Genomic DNA, 21246 nt, shown 5'->3' on the forward strand with positions numbered 1-21246 from the left:
TTAAGATAAAGATTTTACCAAGCCTTTATCCTTGTTCAGTGACGATAAAAATAAAAGAATTGGTCATTTTAATAGAAATAAAGAGAAAGACAAAGATATTCAGAGATGAGAACATAGGTTCTGGCAGCAGAGAAGCCTGTGTTAAGTCAGCACTGCCATTTATCAGTCATACAATTAGTATCAGCTGTGAAAAGAACATCATTTTTTTGTAAGGTTTTCTTTCCCTGTGTGCAAAATAGGAATATAATTCATACTTCACAATCACAAGAAATCAATGAGTTTAAGTATATAAAATACTTGCTGCCATACCTGATCCATGGGAAGCATTCAATAAACAGTTGAATATTTGTGTGTTCTGTAGAGTATCCAAAAATGTGATCAGTTTTTGTTATTGTAAACAAATTCATTTGGTCACTCATATACTTTAGAACAACTTGTTAAAAATCAAGGTATATTATAATATTCACAAAGTTGTATGATTAATAAATGAAGTTAAAATAAACATTTTTTTTCATGTGTGTGTGTGTGGTGGTGGGGCGGGGGGTGCTGGGGACTGAACCCAGGGCCTTGTGCATGTGAGGCAAGCACTCTGCCAACTGAGCTCTATTCCTAACCCAAAATAACATGTTTTAACCAGCTAAAGTAGAGTACAGAAAATGTGCATTTAAACTACATTTCAGGAACTTGTTTTGGTTTTGCTGATATCTTTGTTTATATTTTTTCAACTGTCATTGCCAGGTTATCTCATTTAAAATACAGGAGTGTATTACTTGTTGCAGTGCTTAAGGTTTGAATTTTGACTCTCCCACTAAATAAATATATGTCTTTGGATATATTATTAAATTTCTCTCTAGCCAGGCATGGTGGTGGATGCCTATAATCCTAGCTGCTTGGGAGACTGAGACAGGAGGATTGTGAGTTCAAAGCCAACCTCAGCCATTTAGTGAGGCCCTAAGCAACTCAGTGAGACCCTTTCTCTAAATAAAATATTAAAAAGGGTGGGAAATGCGGCTCAGAAGTTAAGTGCCCCTGGGTTCAATCCCTGGTAACAACAACAATAAAAAATTTCTCAGTTTCTCTCATATTTCTAATTTGTAAGATGAAGTTCACGTCATGAGTTTGCTGGGGGATTTAAATACAATTACGTGGGCAAAAGTATTGGGAACTCCATAAATGGTAGCTATCATTGTTTAAGAAGTGAACATATTTAAAATACACATTCAGCTATGAATAAAGGAGTACAATTAGTCCAATACTCATATTAAGCACTCACTAACAGGCTGGGGATGTGGCTCAAGCGGTAGTGCACTGGCCTAGCATGTGTGTAGCCCAGGTTCGATCCTCAGCACCACATACAAAGATGTTGTGTCCACTGAGAACTAAAAAATAAATATTAAAAATTCTCTCTCTCTCTCTCAAAAAAAAATAAAGATATTGTGAAAAGAATAAAAATATTTAAAAAAGCACTCACTAACTATAAATTAAGAATCAACTTGATAATATTTTAAGGCTTTCTGCTTTAAATACAAACTTTCCTGTAGTGGGGTCCATTTATTGTGATTTTTATTGTCTGTAGGTACCAAAACGTTGGTAGTTCATGGACAAAATGAGTGTGACATTCCAACCCAGTTACCAGTCCATGAAGACACTCAGTTTGAAGCCCTGTTGAAGGTAGGAATGACCTTTGACAAAATGATTTTTATGCACAATGTCCATGGTCACATCTATAAACACCCATTTTAGAAATAAATGGCATTTTTCTATCTCCAAAGGAATGTACGCTATTCTTTACTCTTTGAGAATCTGCCCCACTATTAGGTACTTATGTAATTTTCCCCAGTTTTCACTGACATTTTTTAGCTCTGCATTGAAGTAGGCCAAGTCAGGAGAGTCCTGTCTTGGTTGTAGCAGCAGCATGAACTCTGATGTTGCTCCTCACTTCCCTGGAACTCTGTGAATTCCACCTTAGGAGCTTCCTAGCATCACTTGTGGTCATTCTGAAGGTGACCTGGTCTTGCCCACTGATGGCACTGGGGTAACCTTTAGCTGTTGGCTAATGATCAGACCAGAGATCCCTTTTGTGGCACCCAGTTGAATCTGTATACAGTCTTGACTTATTACCATTAGAAATTATTGGTGAAACAAGCTGAGCGTGGTAGCACACACCTGTAATCCAAGCAGCTGGGGAGGCTGAGGCAGGAGGATCTCGAGTTCAAAGCCAGCCTCAGCAAAAGCCAGGCACTAAGCAACTCAGTGAGACCCTGTCTCTAAATAAAATATATACCTTAGAATAAATCAGGTGGACCAAGAAAGTATTTATGGCAGTGATTCTCCTGAAAAGAAATATAATCAATAGCTACACTTGCCTGCAAGGTTCTTAAGATAAAGTAGTAAGTAAACTAATACAGTAATTCCCTGTTTGAAGTTCAAACTTTCAGTAATCTAATTTTCTGGAACACAACTCTGGATCCAGATGTAAGTAGAAAAGCCTCCTAAAAACTCATCTTTGCCAGACTTGTATATTTTATTTCAGTGGAAGGGGTCATTCCTTCTCCTTCAGACTTTACCCAGACATCTCCAGAGATTTTCTAAGGTCTAGTGAAGCAAAATTCAACAACCATTCCATTTGTATGCACATGTTGAATGGTAATGAATCAAACTGCAAGTTCAAACCTTGCTCCACCATGGCCAGCATGACCCAAATCAAATAATAGGGCCTCTCTAGCCACAGTTTCTTTTTCAACAATACTAGGATTCTAGTTCAGGTTATATAAGTTATCTACGTGGAAAGCATTGTATATGATATGTAATAAGTGTTCAATGTATTACACTTTGTATTTTCCTTAATAGTCTTACCAAACATGTTTTTTTCCTTGATATTGAGACCAGTAGGTGCCACTGTGTCCCCACAGTTCATCACTTGGTCTGAATTATAACAGGACATCTTTGAGCACTGTGAGAGCAGACAGTTCATATTACATGATTAGTCTTTATTTATTAGTCTTTTTTTATATAACCATGAATATATATCCTCATATATATACATATATATATATATAATATATGAAAAATATTTTAAAATCCTTGTAAGAAGTTATCTTGTTCTTCCAATACTTGTGTCTTCTACCTTATTAACTAACAAACAATATGTTCCTGGTAAACATATATTAAAATTTGTTGCTATTGTTCTAGGAGTGTCTGGAGTTTTTCAACATCCCTGAATCCCAGTCCACACATTATTTCCTGATGGATAAGAGATGGAATCTTATCCACTACAATAAGGTGAGACTGCAGTAATGACGCACATGTTTATGCCAAAGGTTCAAAGCACCTTTCCTAGGCACAGCTGGCAGTGAGGGGGACCTGGTTGTTTAGAGGGGCAGAGTATGGCCTCTTAAGGTCTACGTGACTTTGAAAGGGTTGCTTTACCTTTTTGCCCTTCAGTGTCTTTTGTAAAGTGAAGATGATGATAGTATCTGCCTCAGGGCAGTTGTAATCATTGATGGAGGTAGGCCAGGAGAGCATGTGGTTATTCATCATAATTATGTCAAAGTGAAAAATTAAATTGCCCATATAAAAACTATGTGTGTCTACTTGGATTTTTAAGGCCATTCTGGTTCTTTTTCTATGTTAAACATGGCCATGGTGACCTGATCTAATGAGCCATAGGGCCCTCAGGATGACCCCTGGTTTTACGTTAAGGTTACCTTCTCCTTTCAGAGTGTCGTCTAGTATGTTGCCTCCTAGCTTCGCCCCTGACATAGCACCCAGTGCCTGGAAAGAGCACCCCACCTGGATGGGTTGAAGCTTTTGAAAGCAGGAGTTTGAAAGCATAAAATTATGAAGAATCAAAACTGTTAGAAAACAAATGAACTTTTTTTCTGACTTTTGGGTAAAAAGGAAATGAATAAAATTTAATCATTTGAATTTTCTTTCTCTCTTTGTGTAATCCACACAGACCTATGTTCGAGATATTTATCCCTTCCGGAGGTCAGTATCTCCACAGCTGAACCTTGTACACATGCGTCCAGAGAAGGGACAGGAGCTCATTCAGAAACAGGTAACTGACCACTCAGTTCTATCCTATGTCGTGGTGTCATTAGAACCGATCATCTGTAAATATGTTGCCCACCCAGAGCTTCTGTGATTCCATTGTGATCCTCTCTGGAAAGAATAGATGAGTGACCTTGTTTAATAGATTGTCCCCCAAAATAGTGTTACGTTTTATAGATTGGATGGTGAATAGGCATTAAGAACAAATCACATAGAGTAATGCCGTAATGAATTATTGAATATAAGCTGTAGAAATCCTGATTCTTTTACCCATTGATTTATAAGTGTGATATTCATTTCACATTTCTGTGAAACAGGATAAGAAGTACATATACTGTAGCCTCTAGATCAGTATCAGAAGTTTCCACCAGCTAGAAAAAAAGTAAAAGGGGTCAATATTGTTATCCTGAAAAAAAAAGCATTGAACTAAGGACTAGAGATTGTATTCCATTCAGCTCTGCTACTGACCAAGGATCTGACCTTACTATTATTTCTTAAAACAGGAAGAGACAAAATCAAGTAGTTGTCTTTAGGTTTAAGATTGAAGATCAGAATAATATTTACATATGTAGTCTCAAATCAGACTTTGACCTTAAGGAAACTCTCCATTCTTCATGCAAAGTATGGCTTTAATACACAATTCTAAAGTCAATACAATTTTAATATTGTCTATATATTACCTTTTTTTTAAATAAAATATCTAAACAAGAATTTCAGGATACTTGATTATTTCAATTTTATTTTCTGCCATGTCAAGAACTAAATGAGAATGGAATAGATTTAGATAACTTAAGTCATTTTAAGCAAAATAGCTACTGTTAACTACCTAAATTACTTTTGAAAGAAAGAAAATACTAAATGTGTTGCAAGGTGTGAGGTGTTGGGCAAAAAATGAAATGTTTTAGAACAACTTCTAAAACAATTTTACCAAATGATCCTAGACTCTAATTTGATGGAGGATAATCAACAATAAATAAAAGCATAATCAATAATGGTGCTTTGCTTGCATGTATTTACCATGTTTAAGGAAATCTTTCAAAAACGTATTTCAAAAGAGTGCCATGAAATGAGACCCTATTTGTATACTCTTAAGTTGGAATCTTAAGGCTTTTAAATTCCCCAGAGAGATGACAATATGGATTCCTATGTTTCTAGCTCAGAAGTCCCTCAACAGCCGCTTATTGTTTATGAGCATCTGGCTGCTCACTTGATCATCAAGAGAAATGGAAGTAAGGGAAGGGACCAAGAGTCCCATGTGCTTGGGCATGCCACCTAGGCTCAGGGACAAAGGGCACCAATTAGGGCCCATGAACTTTTTCCTCAAGATAGGTTTTTCCTGGTTCCATTTCAACCTTTTTTTTAAGAGACAAATCCAGAACTGCCAGTAAACAGTTTGAAGCACTGAGGAAATTGTAGAAGCAATTGAAACTGACCCAGTAAAAGAAGATCATCCACATTATGACCCCCCCCAGACAAATAGGCTTTTGGGAATACTGAACTCTCTTGACAATGCTGCCTTCTGCTCCTGCAGACTGCAAACTCCACAAGAAACTCTTCCTTCTTCAAGCAGATGGAAGCAGAGACTGAGAGTCAACTAAGTATTGTTTGCTTTCTGTATGATCAGAAAAAAAGCCTTTCTCCCTTATTCTGCTTTTCCCTTTTTCATTTTGTCAACCCGACTTGTTACTGAGAATTTTGCTCCAGTTTCTGTACTCTGCAACTCAGAAGTTCCTCTCCTGCTTTTGTTTTCTGTTAGGTGTTCACCAGGAAGCTGGAGGAGGTGGGGCGGGTGTTGTTTCTCATCTCCCTCACGCAGAAGATCCCCACAGCCCACAAACAGTCCCACGTCTCCATGCTTCAGGAAGACCTCCTCCGCCTGCCCTCATTCCCTCGGAGTGCGATAGATGCCGAATTCTCACTCTTCAGTGATCCTCAAGGTATCAGACAGGACAAAGCCTCTCCTCTCTAGGGCTTTCCTCACACCCTTGTTTTGTCCCCACTTGAAGAGCAGCTTTATGAGCAGACAGTTAGGGGAACCCGTGGTTCTTAGAACTGCGTGTGCATCAGAATCACCAGGATGACTTGTTAAAACTCACATTGCTGAGCCCCACCCTCCACCTACGAATGAGTTCTAGGATGGGGCCCAGACTTGCCCCACTAGGCATGCTGGTGCTGCCATTCCAAGCACCAATCTTGGAGAGTGGTACTCAAAGTGAATGGTGAGGGAGCAAGGTGACGATGGGGGTAGGGAGGGGAGTCCCTACAGAAAACATAGGTAGGTATATGAACTTCAGAAGAAGACAAAACTAACTTGGGGTGACAGAAGTCAGAACAGTGGTTGCCTCTGGACTTTCTGAAAAGGACATGAGGCAACTTTTGGAGATGATGAAAATTGTCTATATATTGATTAGGAATTGGTTACATGTGCATACTTTGAAACTCATTGAACTCTACATTTAAGATGTGTGCATTTTAATCAAATCAAATCCAAAGTGAGAGACAGAGAAACAGAGATGCAGTTTGGAACCCAACTCTGTTACTGTTATTAATTTGGTACCATTTACTTGAATTAGCATCCATGTGTGTCATTGTCCTCCTGCAGAAGGGAAAGAGCAATAGTGGGAAAGAGCTCCAGCCTGAGGAGTGATTCCAAGGCCAAGCACTAACCCCAGCCCTGTCATTTTCTAGCTAGAATAGCTTACATTTTCTCAAAGCTTCAGCTTATTGAGCAGCAGAATGCTGCCCTGGCTTGCCCACAGACTTCAATCCAAGTGGTGCTGATAAAAGTCTTTTGAGAGCTAGGAAGCCTCATCCTAATGCCAGCAACTCTGTGCTGGAAAAGCCTTTTAGCAGGAGATCTCACCCCAGAGGAACAAACGGGAAACAGCAGCACCCTGGCGAGTGATCCCCTGCTTTTGCTGATGGGATTGGTGTGGTACTGATTCCGTCTCTGCTGTTTCATGTTCTCACAGCTGGGAAGGAACTGTTTGGCCTTGACACACTTCAGAAAAGCTTGTGGATCCAGCTCCTGGAAGAGATGTTCCTGGGCATGCCAAGCGAATTCCCCTGGGGAGATGAAATCATGCTTTTCCTCAACGTTTTCAACGGCGCTCTGATCCTTCACCCAGAAGACAGTGCCCTGCTCAGGCAGTACGCTGCCACCGTCATCAACACCGCCGTGCACTTCAATCACCTCTTCTCTCTCAGTGGCTACCAGTGGATTCTCCCCACCATGCTGCAGGTGCCTGGAATCCCCTCTCCTAATCAGAAAAGTAGCCCACGGACTACCTGTATCTAGCAGTTCCAGATCTATACAGAAACTTTTTAATGATGGGATTGTCTTCTTTCATTACAGTAAAAGGCACCAAATGAAATCCACCCCCCAAATAAATTTCTGAGTGTTCACAATATCCCATTTTGTCCTGAGATCCCCAGGGTTAGTAGGTGCCTTCTCATTTCTTCTTGCTCAGTGGTTCTCAAAGTGTGGTTTCTGAACCAGCAGTATCAACATCACCTGGGAATTTGCTAGAAATGCACTTCCTTGAGCCCATCTCAGGGCTACTGAATTAGAAACTTTGGGGGTCAGGGTTCAGTAATGGGTGTTTTTAATAAGGCCCCCAGGTGGTTCTTATGCCCTAGGCAGAGAATCGATGTTGAGTCAAATGTATGGCAAGGGTTCAGTTGTTGTTTCTCCCAAGAGACCCTCTGGCCTCTATCTGCCCAGAAATTTCTATTACTGCTAAATTTGGTTTAATGGTATTAGAGGAGGTGAATGTAGCAGGAACAATGTCTGTTTACTAGCATTTGATATATATCTGGCTATATTTAGGAGCACTTAATAAAATTCAGGGAGGGCCTGCGGTTGATGATCTACTTTTAGGGAAGTTTCAATAAAAGTTATGAAAATAATACATGCTTGTGCAAAGAAGAATTTGTTCAACCTATGGGGGCAAGAAATTTACCTTTATCACAGGACTGTCTGCCTTTTCTTTAAATAGTGGCAATTTTCTCTATTTTGATAAATATTTTACTGATTACCAAAAGCAATTATGTTCAGAAGTTAAAAAGTTTAAACAGAAAATAGAGATCACCTACAGTCCTCCTTCCCAGAGACATGTTGTTTACACTTGTTGAAAATCGGGCACTCTCTCCTACACATATTTGTACATTTGCACGCGCGCACACACACACACTTTTTAAAAACAGAAGTTGTATTATATATTCAAGTTTGTAACCTATTTTTTTTTCATTCAACAAAATACCATGGACTTTTTTTCATGTAGCTTCATTTAGCTTAATAACACCAGTCACATTGTGCAATAAATCACTTAACCAATCAGCATTTATGAATGACTTTTTTCAAGTTTTCCACTGTTACAATCTTGCAACAAACATTTTTTGACAGACATCTTTGTACATTTGCCCAATTCTTTCCTTGAGAAAAAATTCTAATCATAAACTTCCAGGGGATAATTATATTTAGATTTTTAGGATATATATATATATATATATATATATATATATATATATATATATATATAAAATTTCAGGCATAATGCCATTTTACACACCTTCCACTAGCTTATGAAATTAGTCATTTTTCTGTTTCCATTAACTATGCAAAATTTTAAAATCAAACAGGACTTTGATACTTTTAGAAGGCACTTTGTAACTCTGTGACATTTTCCCACAGGTATACTCTGACTATGAAAGCAATCCCCAGTTACGTCAAGCCATCGAATTTGCCTGCCACCAGTTCTACATTCTGCACCGCAAGCCCTTTGTGCTCCAGCTGTTTGCTAGTGTGGCCCCTCTCTTGGAGTTTCCTGTGAGTAAGCTCTATGAGAATAAATGAAGACCAAGCACTTGACAAAAGCAAAGGTTAGCTATTCAGAGCTTGCAGAGGCAAGGGAGTCAGCCACCATCCCTTGTGCGCTGCAGAGACCCCAGGGCAGGCAGAGGAGGGAAAGCTTTATAGTGGAAAGGAAGGGAGCTTCAGTTGTGCCTGAGGGGAGAAGCTACAGGGAGGCCAACAAGAAGCGGAGTCTTATGTGATAGGCTGCATGTTTAGCTTTCTCTGAAAGTAAAAACAAAAATTAGGGAAGTCACCAGTTTTAATCAAGTCCGAGTCATTTGAGAAAAACTGTTGCAGGGCTTATTGTTGGGTTTCCAGTAGAGTTAGTGGTCTGACTTCCTATAAACCTGACTTAAATCAGGCTAGCTTCCTAGGAAGGTTTTTTTAGAAGTATCTTGGTTTGGTTTCTTGGGCAGTGTGCTGCAGGTTGTGAGTCAGCTCTATTTTCACACATGGTCTGGCCATGGTCAGTTTGTTCCATTAACATGTATCTCTCCCTCTCCCCACCATTAGAAGTTAAGCTCCATGAGAACAAGACCTTTGTCTGTTTTACATTTGCTCATTTGTTTTTAGTTGTACTTTGGTTTTATTTCTGTGTTTTGATTTTGTTTTGCTATAACCTCAGGGTACAGAATGCTTTCTGGCACTTAGGGACTTAAGAAGGATTTTATTGTTTTAATGAATGGATCAAATTAATTTTAAATACATACGAAATGGCAAGTATCTCTATTTTGAAGATATATTATTAAACAAAACCTTTGAACTTGGTTTAAAATAAGCCTCTGCTCCTCAAATATATTTCAAGTATTCAACCAATTATGGAAATTTTCTTAGTTCTACCCTCTTAATACCACAGGTGACTTGGCAAGAACTTTTCCAGAAGTTCATATATTGCTGTATTTTTACAAGTTTTCACAACCTTATCCTTTGTATTAGATTAGTACTTAATAGATTCCCTAAAATTCAGATGTACCACTCCAAAATCATGCTCCAGCATTGTTGGATACAGAATTATCTAAGCTGAATTTCAGGTAGATATTATAATTGTTATTGCTGATAGTGTTTATGAAGTTTGAACCCCTGGTCAACTACATTAGTACTGAGGTGGGAGTCAGTGAACTAAAATTGTATGTCCTTATACAGGATGCTGCCAATAATGGGCCCAACAAAGGTGTGTCGGCTCAGTGCCTATTTGACTTGCTACAGTCCCTGGAAGGAGAGACCACTGACACATTAGACATCCTAGAGCTGGTCAAAGCTGAGAAGCCTCTCAAGTCATTAGGTAATGCAAAATTCCCTTGGCATTTTTTCCTCATTTTAATTATTTATGTGTGTGTGTGTGTGTGTATGTACATATACATATACACACATATATAGAACTTAAACAATTAAAATAAATGGAACAGTGGTACACACTGAATGAGTAGAATTTGTTTATCTCCTGTTTTTCTTAAATTTCTTGTGACTCCAAAAGAGCAACATGAAAATCACACTAAAATGATGTTCAATAGACGACTGATCTAAGACTGCAATTTTCAGAAGGTTGCATTCTCTTGAGTAATTCTAAGTAAATAATCCTCCAAATGGCCTTTTATTATACTACAACATGTAGAATTAGACATAATTCAAAGATAAAGCTTCACATTTCTTACCTTTCAAATGCATTCAGTGACTTTTAAGTAGATGAGATGATTAAAACTACACTCCCCCCCCCCAAAAAAACTTTATTTTTTCATTAACTTATTCAAAAGTAGAAAACAGAATTTCATTCCCTTTAGATGAAGAAATTAATAGTTTTCATAGCATAGAAATAAAATAGAACAAAGAAAAGGCTACAAAATAAAGCTGAAAAGACAAAGTTAAGAGGGGTCAACTTCATTATCCATGGTGGAATCTGTTCTGACTGTGTGCACTGATTCCTTCTCCCCTTAGATTTCTGCTATGGAAATGAAGATCTGACCTTCTCTATCAGTGAAGCCATTAAGCTCTGTGTCACTGTGGTGGCGTATGCTCCTGAATCATTCAGAAGGTAAATGCAGCCCTTTATTCTGTGTCTCATAATAACTAATAGCAAAGGAAATAAAATTTATTGACTACAAAGCTTATATTTTGGTTTTTCAGTCTGTAACATCCTGGCAAGTAATGTTCTGAAAACTAAATTTAGGAAACTTGTCATAGCAAAGTTTCTGGAAAATATTATAAATCCTCATTAATTTGAAATCCCTTCATTTAGAATTAGTGCTGAGGCTAAGATGTTTAGTCTTGTTAGAAAATATTTTCCTTTCATGTAATACAAATTAGTAGCAAACAAAATTTCATAGCAGACTTCTAAACCATTTATGAAAACTCCTTTCAAGGAGCAATAAGAACACCTGTCACACAAAGGGCAAGAATATAAATCTCCTCTTCCATTTTGCCAAGTGCAAGAAGGCAGAGGACTCACATGAAAAGTGAGTCATCCCGCCAGGCATGACTGTAGTCCCAGTGGCTGGGTATGTGGCTCATCGGTAAAGCAACCCGAGGTTTGATCCCTGTTACCAAAAAAAAAAAAAGTGTGTCATCCCAATAAAGTCCTACTGTGTGGACAGGCTCTCCAAGGAGAAAGAAAGAGCCAAGTTGACTATGCTCAGAATATCTTTATCCATTGTCATCTTAGGCAAGCCTTTTCTTCTCCCCCCAGAACAGAAGGGATAAAGGGCCAAGAGGGGCCAGAATGTGTATGAATTGACCTCTCTTTATTGTCCCCTTCAATATTCCCAGATTTTTATCATCTTTAACAATAGGAATTAAACTTCTGCCTATGGTCAGGGAGGAGTGTGGCTGTGGCCTTGGGACAGAAATCTGCAGTTCCCCATGATGGACCTGCTCCCATGTTCCTGCTACTTCTATTTTATCAGCTCTAGAAAAGGGTTCAGGGTGGATCAGTATCCCACATGAATTCCAAATCTGCTCTACATCTGAATGTAAAAATGTATTTCCTACTCCATTTGCTGTTGTGTGTCCAAGTACATTATTAAGGGTATGCTTTAGAGGTTATGCATTGAGATTACATGACAACATGAAGACACTACAATAATGAAATGCATAACATTTCTCTAATATTAAAATGCTAGTGACATAGAGAACTGACAAATTTGACTAAAAAGTTCTCTCATTACCAAATTCCCAGTGAGACCTGAAATTCTCTTTTAAGTTAAAATTCAAACACATTGAAATCAAAAGGTATTAAAGTTCACAGTCAAACTCCCTTATTGTGAGTTAATGACCAAAGCCCAATATTAAATATTAAGATTGGTTAATAAATTGATCCTCCTAATTTCCCATTTGGCTCAGGTTGAACAAAGGCTCTGGGTCCCTGGTGAAGTCAAGATTTCTTAACTAGCTATTCCCTGGGATATTCTTATAAATTTTCTGTATTTGTAACACCAGATCCTTCTTGTGGTTAAATTGTGCTTACATAAGTGTATTTTATACAGGTGTAACATTAATGTCAAAGTTTTAAAAATCATAATTTTGCAGTTGAATAAGTGTTCATAAAGTTATTATATCTATGTAAATACAACTCAGATCAAAAAAAAAAATCAGAGAGGGCTGAGTGAAGGGGCACATGCGTATAATCCCACCTTGGAAGGCTGAGACGGGAGGATCACAAGTTAGAGGCCAGCTTCAACACTTTTCAAGACCCTGTCTCAAAAATAAAAAGGTCTGGGGATGTAGTTCATCTTTAATCCCTATTGTTAAAGTGCCCCTGAGTTCAGTTTTGTTTTTTGTTTTAATGTATCAGAGACACCACTATCCCCATTTCCATGGTAAATCTAAATCAGCTTTGCCTCTTTTTGAACTCCATTTAGGTGAAATATTATAGCAGGTACTTTTTAATATCTGACTTCTGTTATTCAATATTATTTCATCTATATAATTATATGTAACTACATTTTATTCTTTCTCATTCACCTATAATATTCCATTGTGTGGTCTGTGGTAAAATTCATTCATTTCTTCTCTTTGCCAACAGATTTTGTCTTAGATCTAGTTTGAAGCTATTACGAATGATGCTGCAGTGAACTTTTTTTTATGTATCTTTACACATACATGTGTCCAGTGTGCATTTCTGTAGGCTGAAATTCTTTGCTAGGTTATAGAGAATGTGTATGTTTAGCTTTAGTAGATTCTACCAGAAAGACTTCCAAAGTGGTCATGTCGATTTTACTCCATCTTCAGTGTACAAGTGTTCTCTACAAACTGACAAATACCTGGAGAAAAGTGTTGCACAGTCTGGATGACTGAATAAGCTTCCTTTTCTCTAACAACCTGGTACTTACAAAAGTACCAGGCAATCTTAACTTCTGACTCCTTCAATAATTAAAAAAAATTTTTTGATCAGCTTTTTTGAGTAAGACAATTAATCTGCAACAAGGTGCTTCTTAACATAGGAAGCATAGCTGACTTCTCGTCTCCCTTTTTAAGTTGTCAAAGAGGTATGGCTCAGTCTCTTAGCTCTGATTCCATATCCATCAATTTTCTGAACATTTCCATTTCCTGTGTCAAGAGCACTTATTTTAGGCACAGTTATACAATCAGAAACCAGTACTCAATATTGATTAATATCATAGCAGAAACTCACTGATATATGTAGGAAGGAAAATGGACCAAAGTCTGATTTGGGGTTCTCTGGAATATCAACCAGTCCATATTGTATTCTAGAACCCACAGCTTATCAAATTTAAGCTCCACTGGGGGAATGTTCCAAAAAGATTTATGTTAATGTTGTGCACTTACAGTTTAGAGGGAAAATCTGCCTTACATAATTACTTTCCACCTCCCCTCTGAGATGACATTTCTGACACCCCAGTTCTTCACTGAGTGGGCCCTACACAGGAGCAGTGTCCACTCACTCTACTAAGTAGGCATTATCAGACCACACTCCCGGGGCAGTTGCCAGACTCTTATTATAAAATCACACAAAGCTTTAAAAAGCCAGCCTCCTAGGGATGGGCTTGTAGCCTAGTGGTAGAGCGTTTACCTAGCATGTGTGAGGCACTGGGTTCGATTCTCAGCACTGCACATGAATAAATGAATAAAAGAAAGGTCCATCAACTATTTAAATATATATATGTATATATGTATATATACGTATAAATGTATACATATATACGTATGTATATGTGTATATACTTATAAACATATATATGCATATACATATATACATGTATATATGTGTGTATATATAAAATATGTATATATGTACATATACATATATTTTTTTAAAGGAAGCCAGCCTCCTAGAAAAAGGTTGTATACTGTCTCTAAAATTGTTTCAGCTGGAAAATCACTCTCAGCAAGTTCCTGAATAGAAGAATCATTGAGGATTCTGAGGCCTGTTTCTCAGAATGGACTGTGGAGCTCCACCAGTGATCATTATGCTATCTTTTCAACAATTTTAATAAATGGCTAACTCCCCCCAACCAGATCACATGCTTCCTTACAGCTTTAACTACTCTGCATTTGGGTGGGATAAGAAGGAGGCTTAGAATTCTTCATCTCTCTAGAACCTTTTTCCATGCTCCTAAATATGACACAGTCCCCAAAAGTAGATTGTTAAATGTGACTTGGTTTTCTTTCTGTTGCTTACAGTCTTCAGATGCTGATGGTCTTGGAAGCTTTAGTTCCATGTTACCTACAAAAGCTAAAGAGGCAGACATCACAGGTGGAGACAGTACCTGCTGCCCGAGAGGAGATTGCTGCCACAGCTGCTCTTGCAACATCCTTACAAGCACTTTTGTACAGTGTGGAAGTCCTCACCAGGTAATCCAATTGGCAGAAATATCCACAGCCTTCAACCATACGTACCCATTGAAATTATGAAGAAGAAAATGTTGTGGGTAAAGATCTCTAGAACTCAGTGTTTGTTTAGAGATACCTATCCTTTTTTTTTTTTCTTTTTTACAGTTAATGACTCAGCTCTTTGTGGCTTCACAGAGTTCTTAAGTCATTTGGATAAATACTGTTGTTCATGAACTTCAAAATATCTGACTTCTAATCATGAGCCACACTGCTAATCTGGGCAGGCAGAATATAGCCCCAAAACCTAGGATAGATGATCATCCTGACATGCTCACATGGACCTAAAATGAGTAAATGAAAGCAGTGAGCCAGAAACTGGGACAAGTTATCTTCCAATGACAAATAGTCCCAATGCTTTGCTGGTAGTTTCATGAAAGTCCTGGGAAGAACATCCTAAAGAGATACACAGAACTTTACACTCTTTCTCTGTGCCCATCTACCAGCCTCTTCCTGCAACAGATGAGAGATAAGTAGTCAATTTTCCCTAAATGCCACTTTAGCTATTTCTCCTCATATTACATAATGTTGGTCCTTTCTTCCTTTCTAATCCCTTTATAAGGATAATCCAACTAACTTATCTACAATTGAATTACCCAAAATCCCATGAAAAGTTATGGATGAAGTCCTGGCACCTCAAATAATACAAATTCTAGTACATTCAATATTCTTTTTGTAGAGTAGAAGACTAGTCTCATTAGTTGGTAGTGTGTACCACAAAATTGACTTTTTTTACAAAAAGAAAATGAGAATTCTCTTTCATTTCCATGCTCTCTTTATCTCATGAAAAAAGAATTTTGACAGTTTATATAGATATTATGTATGGTAAATATAATATAAGTGTATCCATTTTCTATTATTGTATAGTACATTGCCATAGACTTAGAGGCTTAAAAACAAAACCCATTTATTATCTTGCAGTCCTGCAGGTCAGAGATCTAGGCAACATCAAATAGGTTCTCTGCTCAGGGTTTTGCAAAGTAGAAATTAAGGCATTGGTTAACTGAACCCTTATCTGAGGGAACTGGGTGGGAAATCCACTGCCAAACTCATTTGCAGTTTTGGCAGAATTCAGGTTCATGCAGCTCTGGTCTGAGGTCCCACTTCCTTGCTGGCTGTCAGCCAAGTTCCTCACTCTGCATTGAAAAGGCATTTGCATTTCTCTCACATTGTCCCCTTCCATCTTCCAGACAGCAGTAGTGCTTGAATCATTCTCATGCTTTCAATCTCTGCCCACAACCAGAGAAAACCTCCATTTTTAAAGAGCTGTGGTGTGATTAGATTCAGCCTACTCAGATAATCTCCCCTTTTGCCGTATAAGGTAACATGATTGCTGGAGTAACACTTGGCAGCAAAAGTCTCGGGGCTATCTTTAATTCCACTTACACATGACATGGGAAGAGATGGAGTGTGATTATTTAAAGTTTAGTAGTCATACTCAGCATACAAAATATGAACAACATAGAAGCAAGCCTTACAGATTTTATAAAAGGAATTGCTTTGAAAAACTAGTTCATCCCTTCTGTGTCTCAGATACAAAAGTAGAAGCACATTTTACCTAATATTTCAAGTAAACCCTGAAGATATAAAAATAAATGATTTATTACTAATCATGGAAAATACTGACTTAAAATAAATACAGATTTATTCACTTTCCTGAATAGCCTTAGGTATAATTTTCACTAGGAGGATTATTTCATTCTTTGGTGATTTCTCAGAAAGGTAGAATGATTAGTTATGGTGTAGATGAGAGTGAAAAAAAGATAAAAGGTACATAAAGAAGTATGTACATCCTTGCTTTTTACTCATTGATTGGCACCTGTAGAAGTGAAGAACAAGTTCTAAACTCAGACTTGATCAGTACAGACTTAGGGGTTTGATCACAAATCTTATTTGAAGAGTCATGGTTTATTATTCAGAACCAAGAAGTAGAACTTAAATCATGGTGTGCTCATAGTCCATGGAATCAACATTGTCTTAAGTGCCTCTTGGTACAGACAGAAAATATGTTACAGAAAAGCTCAAAACCAGACAGCCTGTCTTTTTAAGATTCTAAAACTTACATATCTTTAGTAACTTTCTAAGTGTTTCCACTTCTGATGTTTTGTTCTGGCAATTATTGTTGCAGGCCCATGACAGCCCCACAGATGAGCAGGTGTGATCAAGGTCACAAGGGGACCACCACAGCCAATCATACCATGTCTTCTGGAGTGAACACCAGGTAATTCACTGTGTTCTAGTTTTCTACGATCTCTCAATTTTATAAATCCTGAATCTCAGTTGTTGAGAATGAAAGGAATCTTGAAAATAGTCAATATTGATTTTGAAAAACACCAAGGAAAAGAAAAAAAATGTAAGCATTTAGAGTTACAAGAAAATACAAAGGCTTCTTTTAAAATTGTCAAAGAGAAACCCAAAGCACCTTCATAAATCGACATTTGTGTTGGTTTTGTCTGCATGATTATGCACTGGGTATTTTATCTCTACTTCCTGGGCTATCTTTGAATTATTCCAGTGCTTTTCCATTTGCCTCCAACAAAAGGCTAATGAAACAATGATAATCGGAGGTGGCTTATTCCTGGGGCAGATCTTCTGCAGACATTTCATCCAGACTTTGACTCATGTCCTTAAATGATACTTTCAAGGTTGTTCACTTAATCTCCTTTCATGTTTTGTTATAACTTAGACACTGGCTGTACTAGTTAATACTTGACCTGCTTCATTCTGTATTAACATATAAATCCCTCCAAAACACACAAAAAGCGTGCCTCCTTCTCCTAGCAAGATTTAGGATAGTGCACAGTAAAATCAGCTTAAAAGAAAGGTCTCGTTCTTTCTTTTAAGTATGGAGTAGTTAACAGGGAGATTGTGAAAAGAAACTGATTCCCACTCTTTCTGAAGCATATTTTTAAGGGTGTCATTATTTATGTAAAGTTAATTCCCTGTTCATCATATATATTCATATTAAAAATAAGACAAAAATAAAACCAATTATACATTGTCTGGTACGGTGTTTAACCCATGTGTTAATCTCTTACATTAAGGAAAAAGAGTTTAAGTGATATACAGGGGCTTCTGTAGGCATATTGGCTTAGGTTTGACTACTAGATGAATTGTGAATGCAGAAAAAGAGATCCTCTCAAATTTCTGATCAATCAATCAGTAAGCAGTAAGTCTCCAGAACTGAAGGAAGTCAGCCACACTTCTCCCTCTGATCAACTGAAACAGAGCACATGGTGTTAAAATTATTCCTTAGACTTTAAAGTTTTCAAAATTTCTTTCCTTTGGTTATATTCCATGAGTTTGCATTTTTGATATATTTTTCTTTATTCAAATTATATGGCAATAAAATAGCTTTCATAGCACCTATAACTACAGTACATGCAGTAGCCAAATGAAAGAAAAATATTTCTTATTTTAGGATTCTATATGTGTATTTATGAACTTATCAAAATGTATGTCTTCCTTTTTAATTTTACATGAAAAAGTATATATGGAGCCTCAGCCAAGGGACTGTGTTCTTGTTCTGATACTTATGCAGACTGTTTTTCAACTTCCAGGTACCAGGAGCAAGGAGCCAAACTGCACTTTATCAGGTACCAAAAACTGGATCTAATTTCATTAAGTTCTGACGTGTTGAGATGATTGCCTTTGGATCTGATTTACAGTTCCATTAGATTCATTGAATTGAGGCATGGCATTCTGGTTCTGTATAAATGCTCAGAAGTGGCTAATGTAAAGCAATTTGATCTCTTCTAAGCTGATAACTTTCTTATCATTCACATGAGGTTCTCCTGGATCTTACCCTACTAATTCCTGAAATCAATAGGAATTTTATGTTTTTTTCAGTGTGATGATAACTCTCCTCTCATAGTTGTCACATATCCATGTTTTCAACCCCCTCATTAATCTTTTATAATTTTCCAGGGAAAACCTTCATTTATTGGAGGAAGGTCAGGGTCTTCCTAGAGAGGAACTGGATGAACGAATTGCTCGGGAAGAGTTCAGAAGACCCCGGGAATCCCTGCTGAATATTTGCACAGAATTCTATAAGCACTGTGGACCAAGGCTGAAGATCTTGCAAAACCTGGCTGGGGAGCCACGGGTCACTGCACTGGAGCTGCTGGATGTGAAGTCCCATATGAGGTACTGTACCAGCTTTCCCTGCCCCTTGAATGTGAATGTGGCTTGGACCATGTGTGTGCTTTCTGTCCATGTGTACTCTGTCCACAGAATGTGTGGATGCAATCAGATATGTGTGGTGGGCTAAGAAATGGGGATTTTTATCCTCTAGGATAAAATTAGAGATATTTTAAATGATTCGTTGCCTGTGACTTGAATACATATCATACCGAGCCTTCTGGTAAAGTGTATATTATAGCTATCAAAAAGAATCTCAAGCCAGGCCTGTGGTCAAGACATATAATCCCAGGGATTTAGGAGACTGAGGCAGGAGGATTGCAAGTTCTAGGCCAGCCTGGACAATTTAGGCAGACCTGTCTCAAAATAAGGGGGAAAATAATCGTGGGAGGGTGGGAACATCGCTCAGTGGTAGAACATCCTGGGTTTAGTCTCCAGTACCACAAACATAAAAAAGTATCAGGATGGACAGAGAGAAAATATTAAAAGAAGATGGCAGAGTTCACAGATTTGTTCCTTAATATATGAAAGTGAAAGAAAAACTTCATAACCTGATTATCATTCAGAAAATAGCCTTGTTCCATGTACTATTTATTGCCCAGAATCTAATTTTTGGCAATAATTCAATGTTTTCTCTCTGTAATTTTATATGAAAAATGCACCACTGCTTCCTGCATAATATTTGTTCTCACCCTACATTATCTAAGGATATAGTGATGAGCTCTGTAGGGAAGTGAAGTATTATTACTCTCAGCCACACTTAGCCTGGGCCTGAAATCCCCTTTGTATTCATTGTGTGTGATAGTTTTCAGTGACTCAAAACCAGTGCCCCACCGGTAAAAATTTGGAACTGGGTGAAATCCGTCATCATTTTGAATTTTTATTCCTGGTGTTTCAGGAAAAGACCTCAGAATTATATCCCTGAGCACTCATATTTCCTTCTTCCTGTGGAGATGCCACCTCACTTGTTAATCATGATGAAGGATATGTTTGTATTTTTAGGTTCTTAAAAGACAATGATTTCCAGAAGAACATCTATTCAGATTTGTAACCATTTATAAAGAGTTATAAAAGTTCCTTGAAAGAAAAATTTCAGGGATAACAAAAGATATACTTGGAAGCTTTCAGTGTATCTATAAAAAATAGAATTATAGTCTGTTATTTCTATATCCTAGAAATAAAATGGCAGTTTGGGGAAAAAAAACAACCAATTTTCTGATTGACTTTATTTTATCTTTTGTCTTAAAATGATCTTTTGAAAAAAAATTTAGGAAGCACTAAGTGGAGGGAACTGAGTGGCCAGAAATGTACAGTGAACCCAGGCTCTTTCTCTTCCAGGCACACACCTAGTAATGCTGGGTGAACTCCAGGGTTTCACACAGGTTCACACTCCCCACTGTGCAGGGATAGGGAAGAACTTACATACACTGACAAGTCTAGCTCCTAGACAGGAAGCTGCAGAGAAAGTGAAGAGGAGGAGGGCAGAGGGCCAAACTTCTGTTGCCATACCCTCCAAGGGCCCTCTTCAGCCCCTCCCCTACTTATCCTGCTTATGATCGCTAGCTGACCTCAGTAATTCTGTGAAGAGAAAAACATCACATTCCCAGAGTCAGAAAATCACTAACTACTACCAACAGCCCATTTTGTGAAAGATTCCTAAAAGATGGATGTGGTGTGCTTATGATGGGTGGGGAGTGGGGGCAGAACTGCCCTATAATTTGATCAGTGTATGAAGCATTTAGAGGGAGGGTACAGCTGGAGTCAGAGAGGCCTCAGGCTCCCTCTAGAGGCCAACACCTGTTAAATGTTTAATGAGCTAGCTCAGTGCCTGGCACAGACCTATAATACAATAAATACTAATGCTAATAAGAATGATACAATAATGATAATTACTAACACTAATAAGAATGATAAATCCTGGGAATATAAAATAAAGCCCTAGGGGCTGTGGCTGGGGCTTAGTGGTACAGTGCCTGCCATGCACGTGTGAGGTACTGAGGTCGATCCTAGTACCACATAAAAACTAAATAAAGTTATTGTGGCCATCTACAATTAAATATACATAAAATAAAATAAAGCCCTGGTCCCCAAGATTATCACAGTCTAATGTAGGAGGCATAAAACTAACTATAATATAGTTTTCATGTATATAATTCACATGCATATATTTATGTGTTTATCCTTTTATAAAAAATTTGAAGCAACTTAGAAAATTAATGATAGAATGTATAAATCAGAGTGTTAGAGCAATGTAAAAAATGAGGAAGAAAATAATTGTGTCTGTGAGATTAGCACAGGAAATAAACTGAAATTTTAATAGATATTATGGTTATGAATCATGCATGAATTTGAGCTTT

General features: G+C 37.7%; 1 protein-coding gene across 15 annotated transcripts in view; it reads left to right on the top strand.

The window, feature by feature from the left end:
- Positions 1-21246, top strand: part of Unc80 (unc-80 subunit of NALCN channel complex) — a 189254-nt gene that overhangs the window by 133774 nt on the left and 34234 nt on the right. For all 15 annotated transcript variants that reach the window (XM_078017951.1, XM_078017952.1, XM_078017948.1 and 12 more), the window contains 12 exons: positions 1577-1671; positions 3193-3282; positions 3959-4060; positions 5810-5990; positions 7026-7294; positions 8747-8881; positions 10052-10190; positions 10841-10937; positions 14543-14713; positions 16878-16970; positions 18310-18345; positions 18677-18895. In XM_078017951.1, the coding sequence (XP_077874077.1) occupies positions 1577-1671; positions 3193-3282; positions 3959-4060; positions 5810-5990; positions 7026-7294; positions 8747-8881; positions 10052-10190; positions 10841-10937; positions 14543-14713; positions 16878-16970; positions 18310-18345; positions 18677-18895 (1627 nt within the window). The remainder of the gene's footprint in view (positions 1-1576; positions 1672-3192; positions 3283-3958; positions 4061-5809; positions 5991-7025; positions 7295-8746; positions 8882-10051; positions 10191-10840; positions 10938-14542; positions 14714-16877; positions 16971-18309; positions 18346-18676; positions 18896-21246) is intronic.

The sequence above is a fragment of the Ictidomys tridecemlineatus genome, chromosome 7, assembly GCF_052094955.1.
Source record: "Ictidomys tridecemlineatus isolate mIctTri1 chromosome 7, mIctTri1.hap1, whole genome shotgun sequence".
Taxonomy (NCBI): Eukaryota; Metazoa; Chordata; class Mammalia; order Rodentia; family Sciuridae; genus Ictidomys; species Ictidomys tridecemlineatus.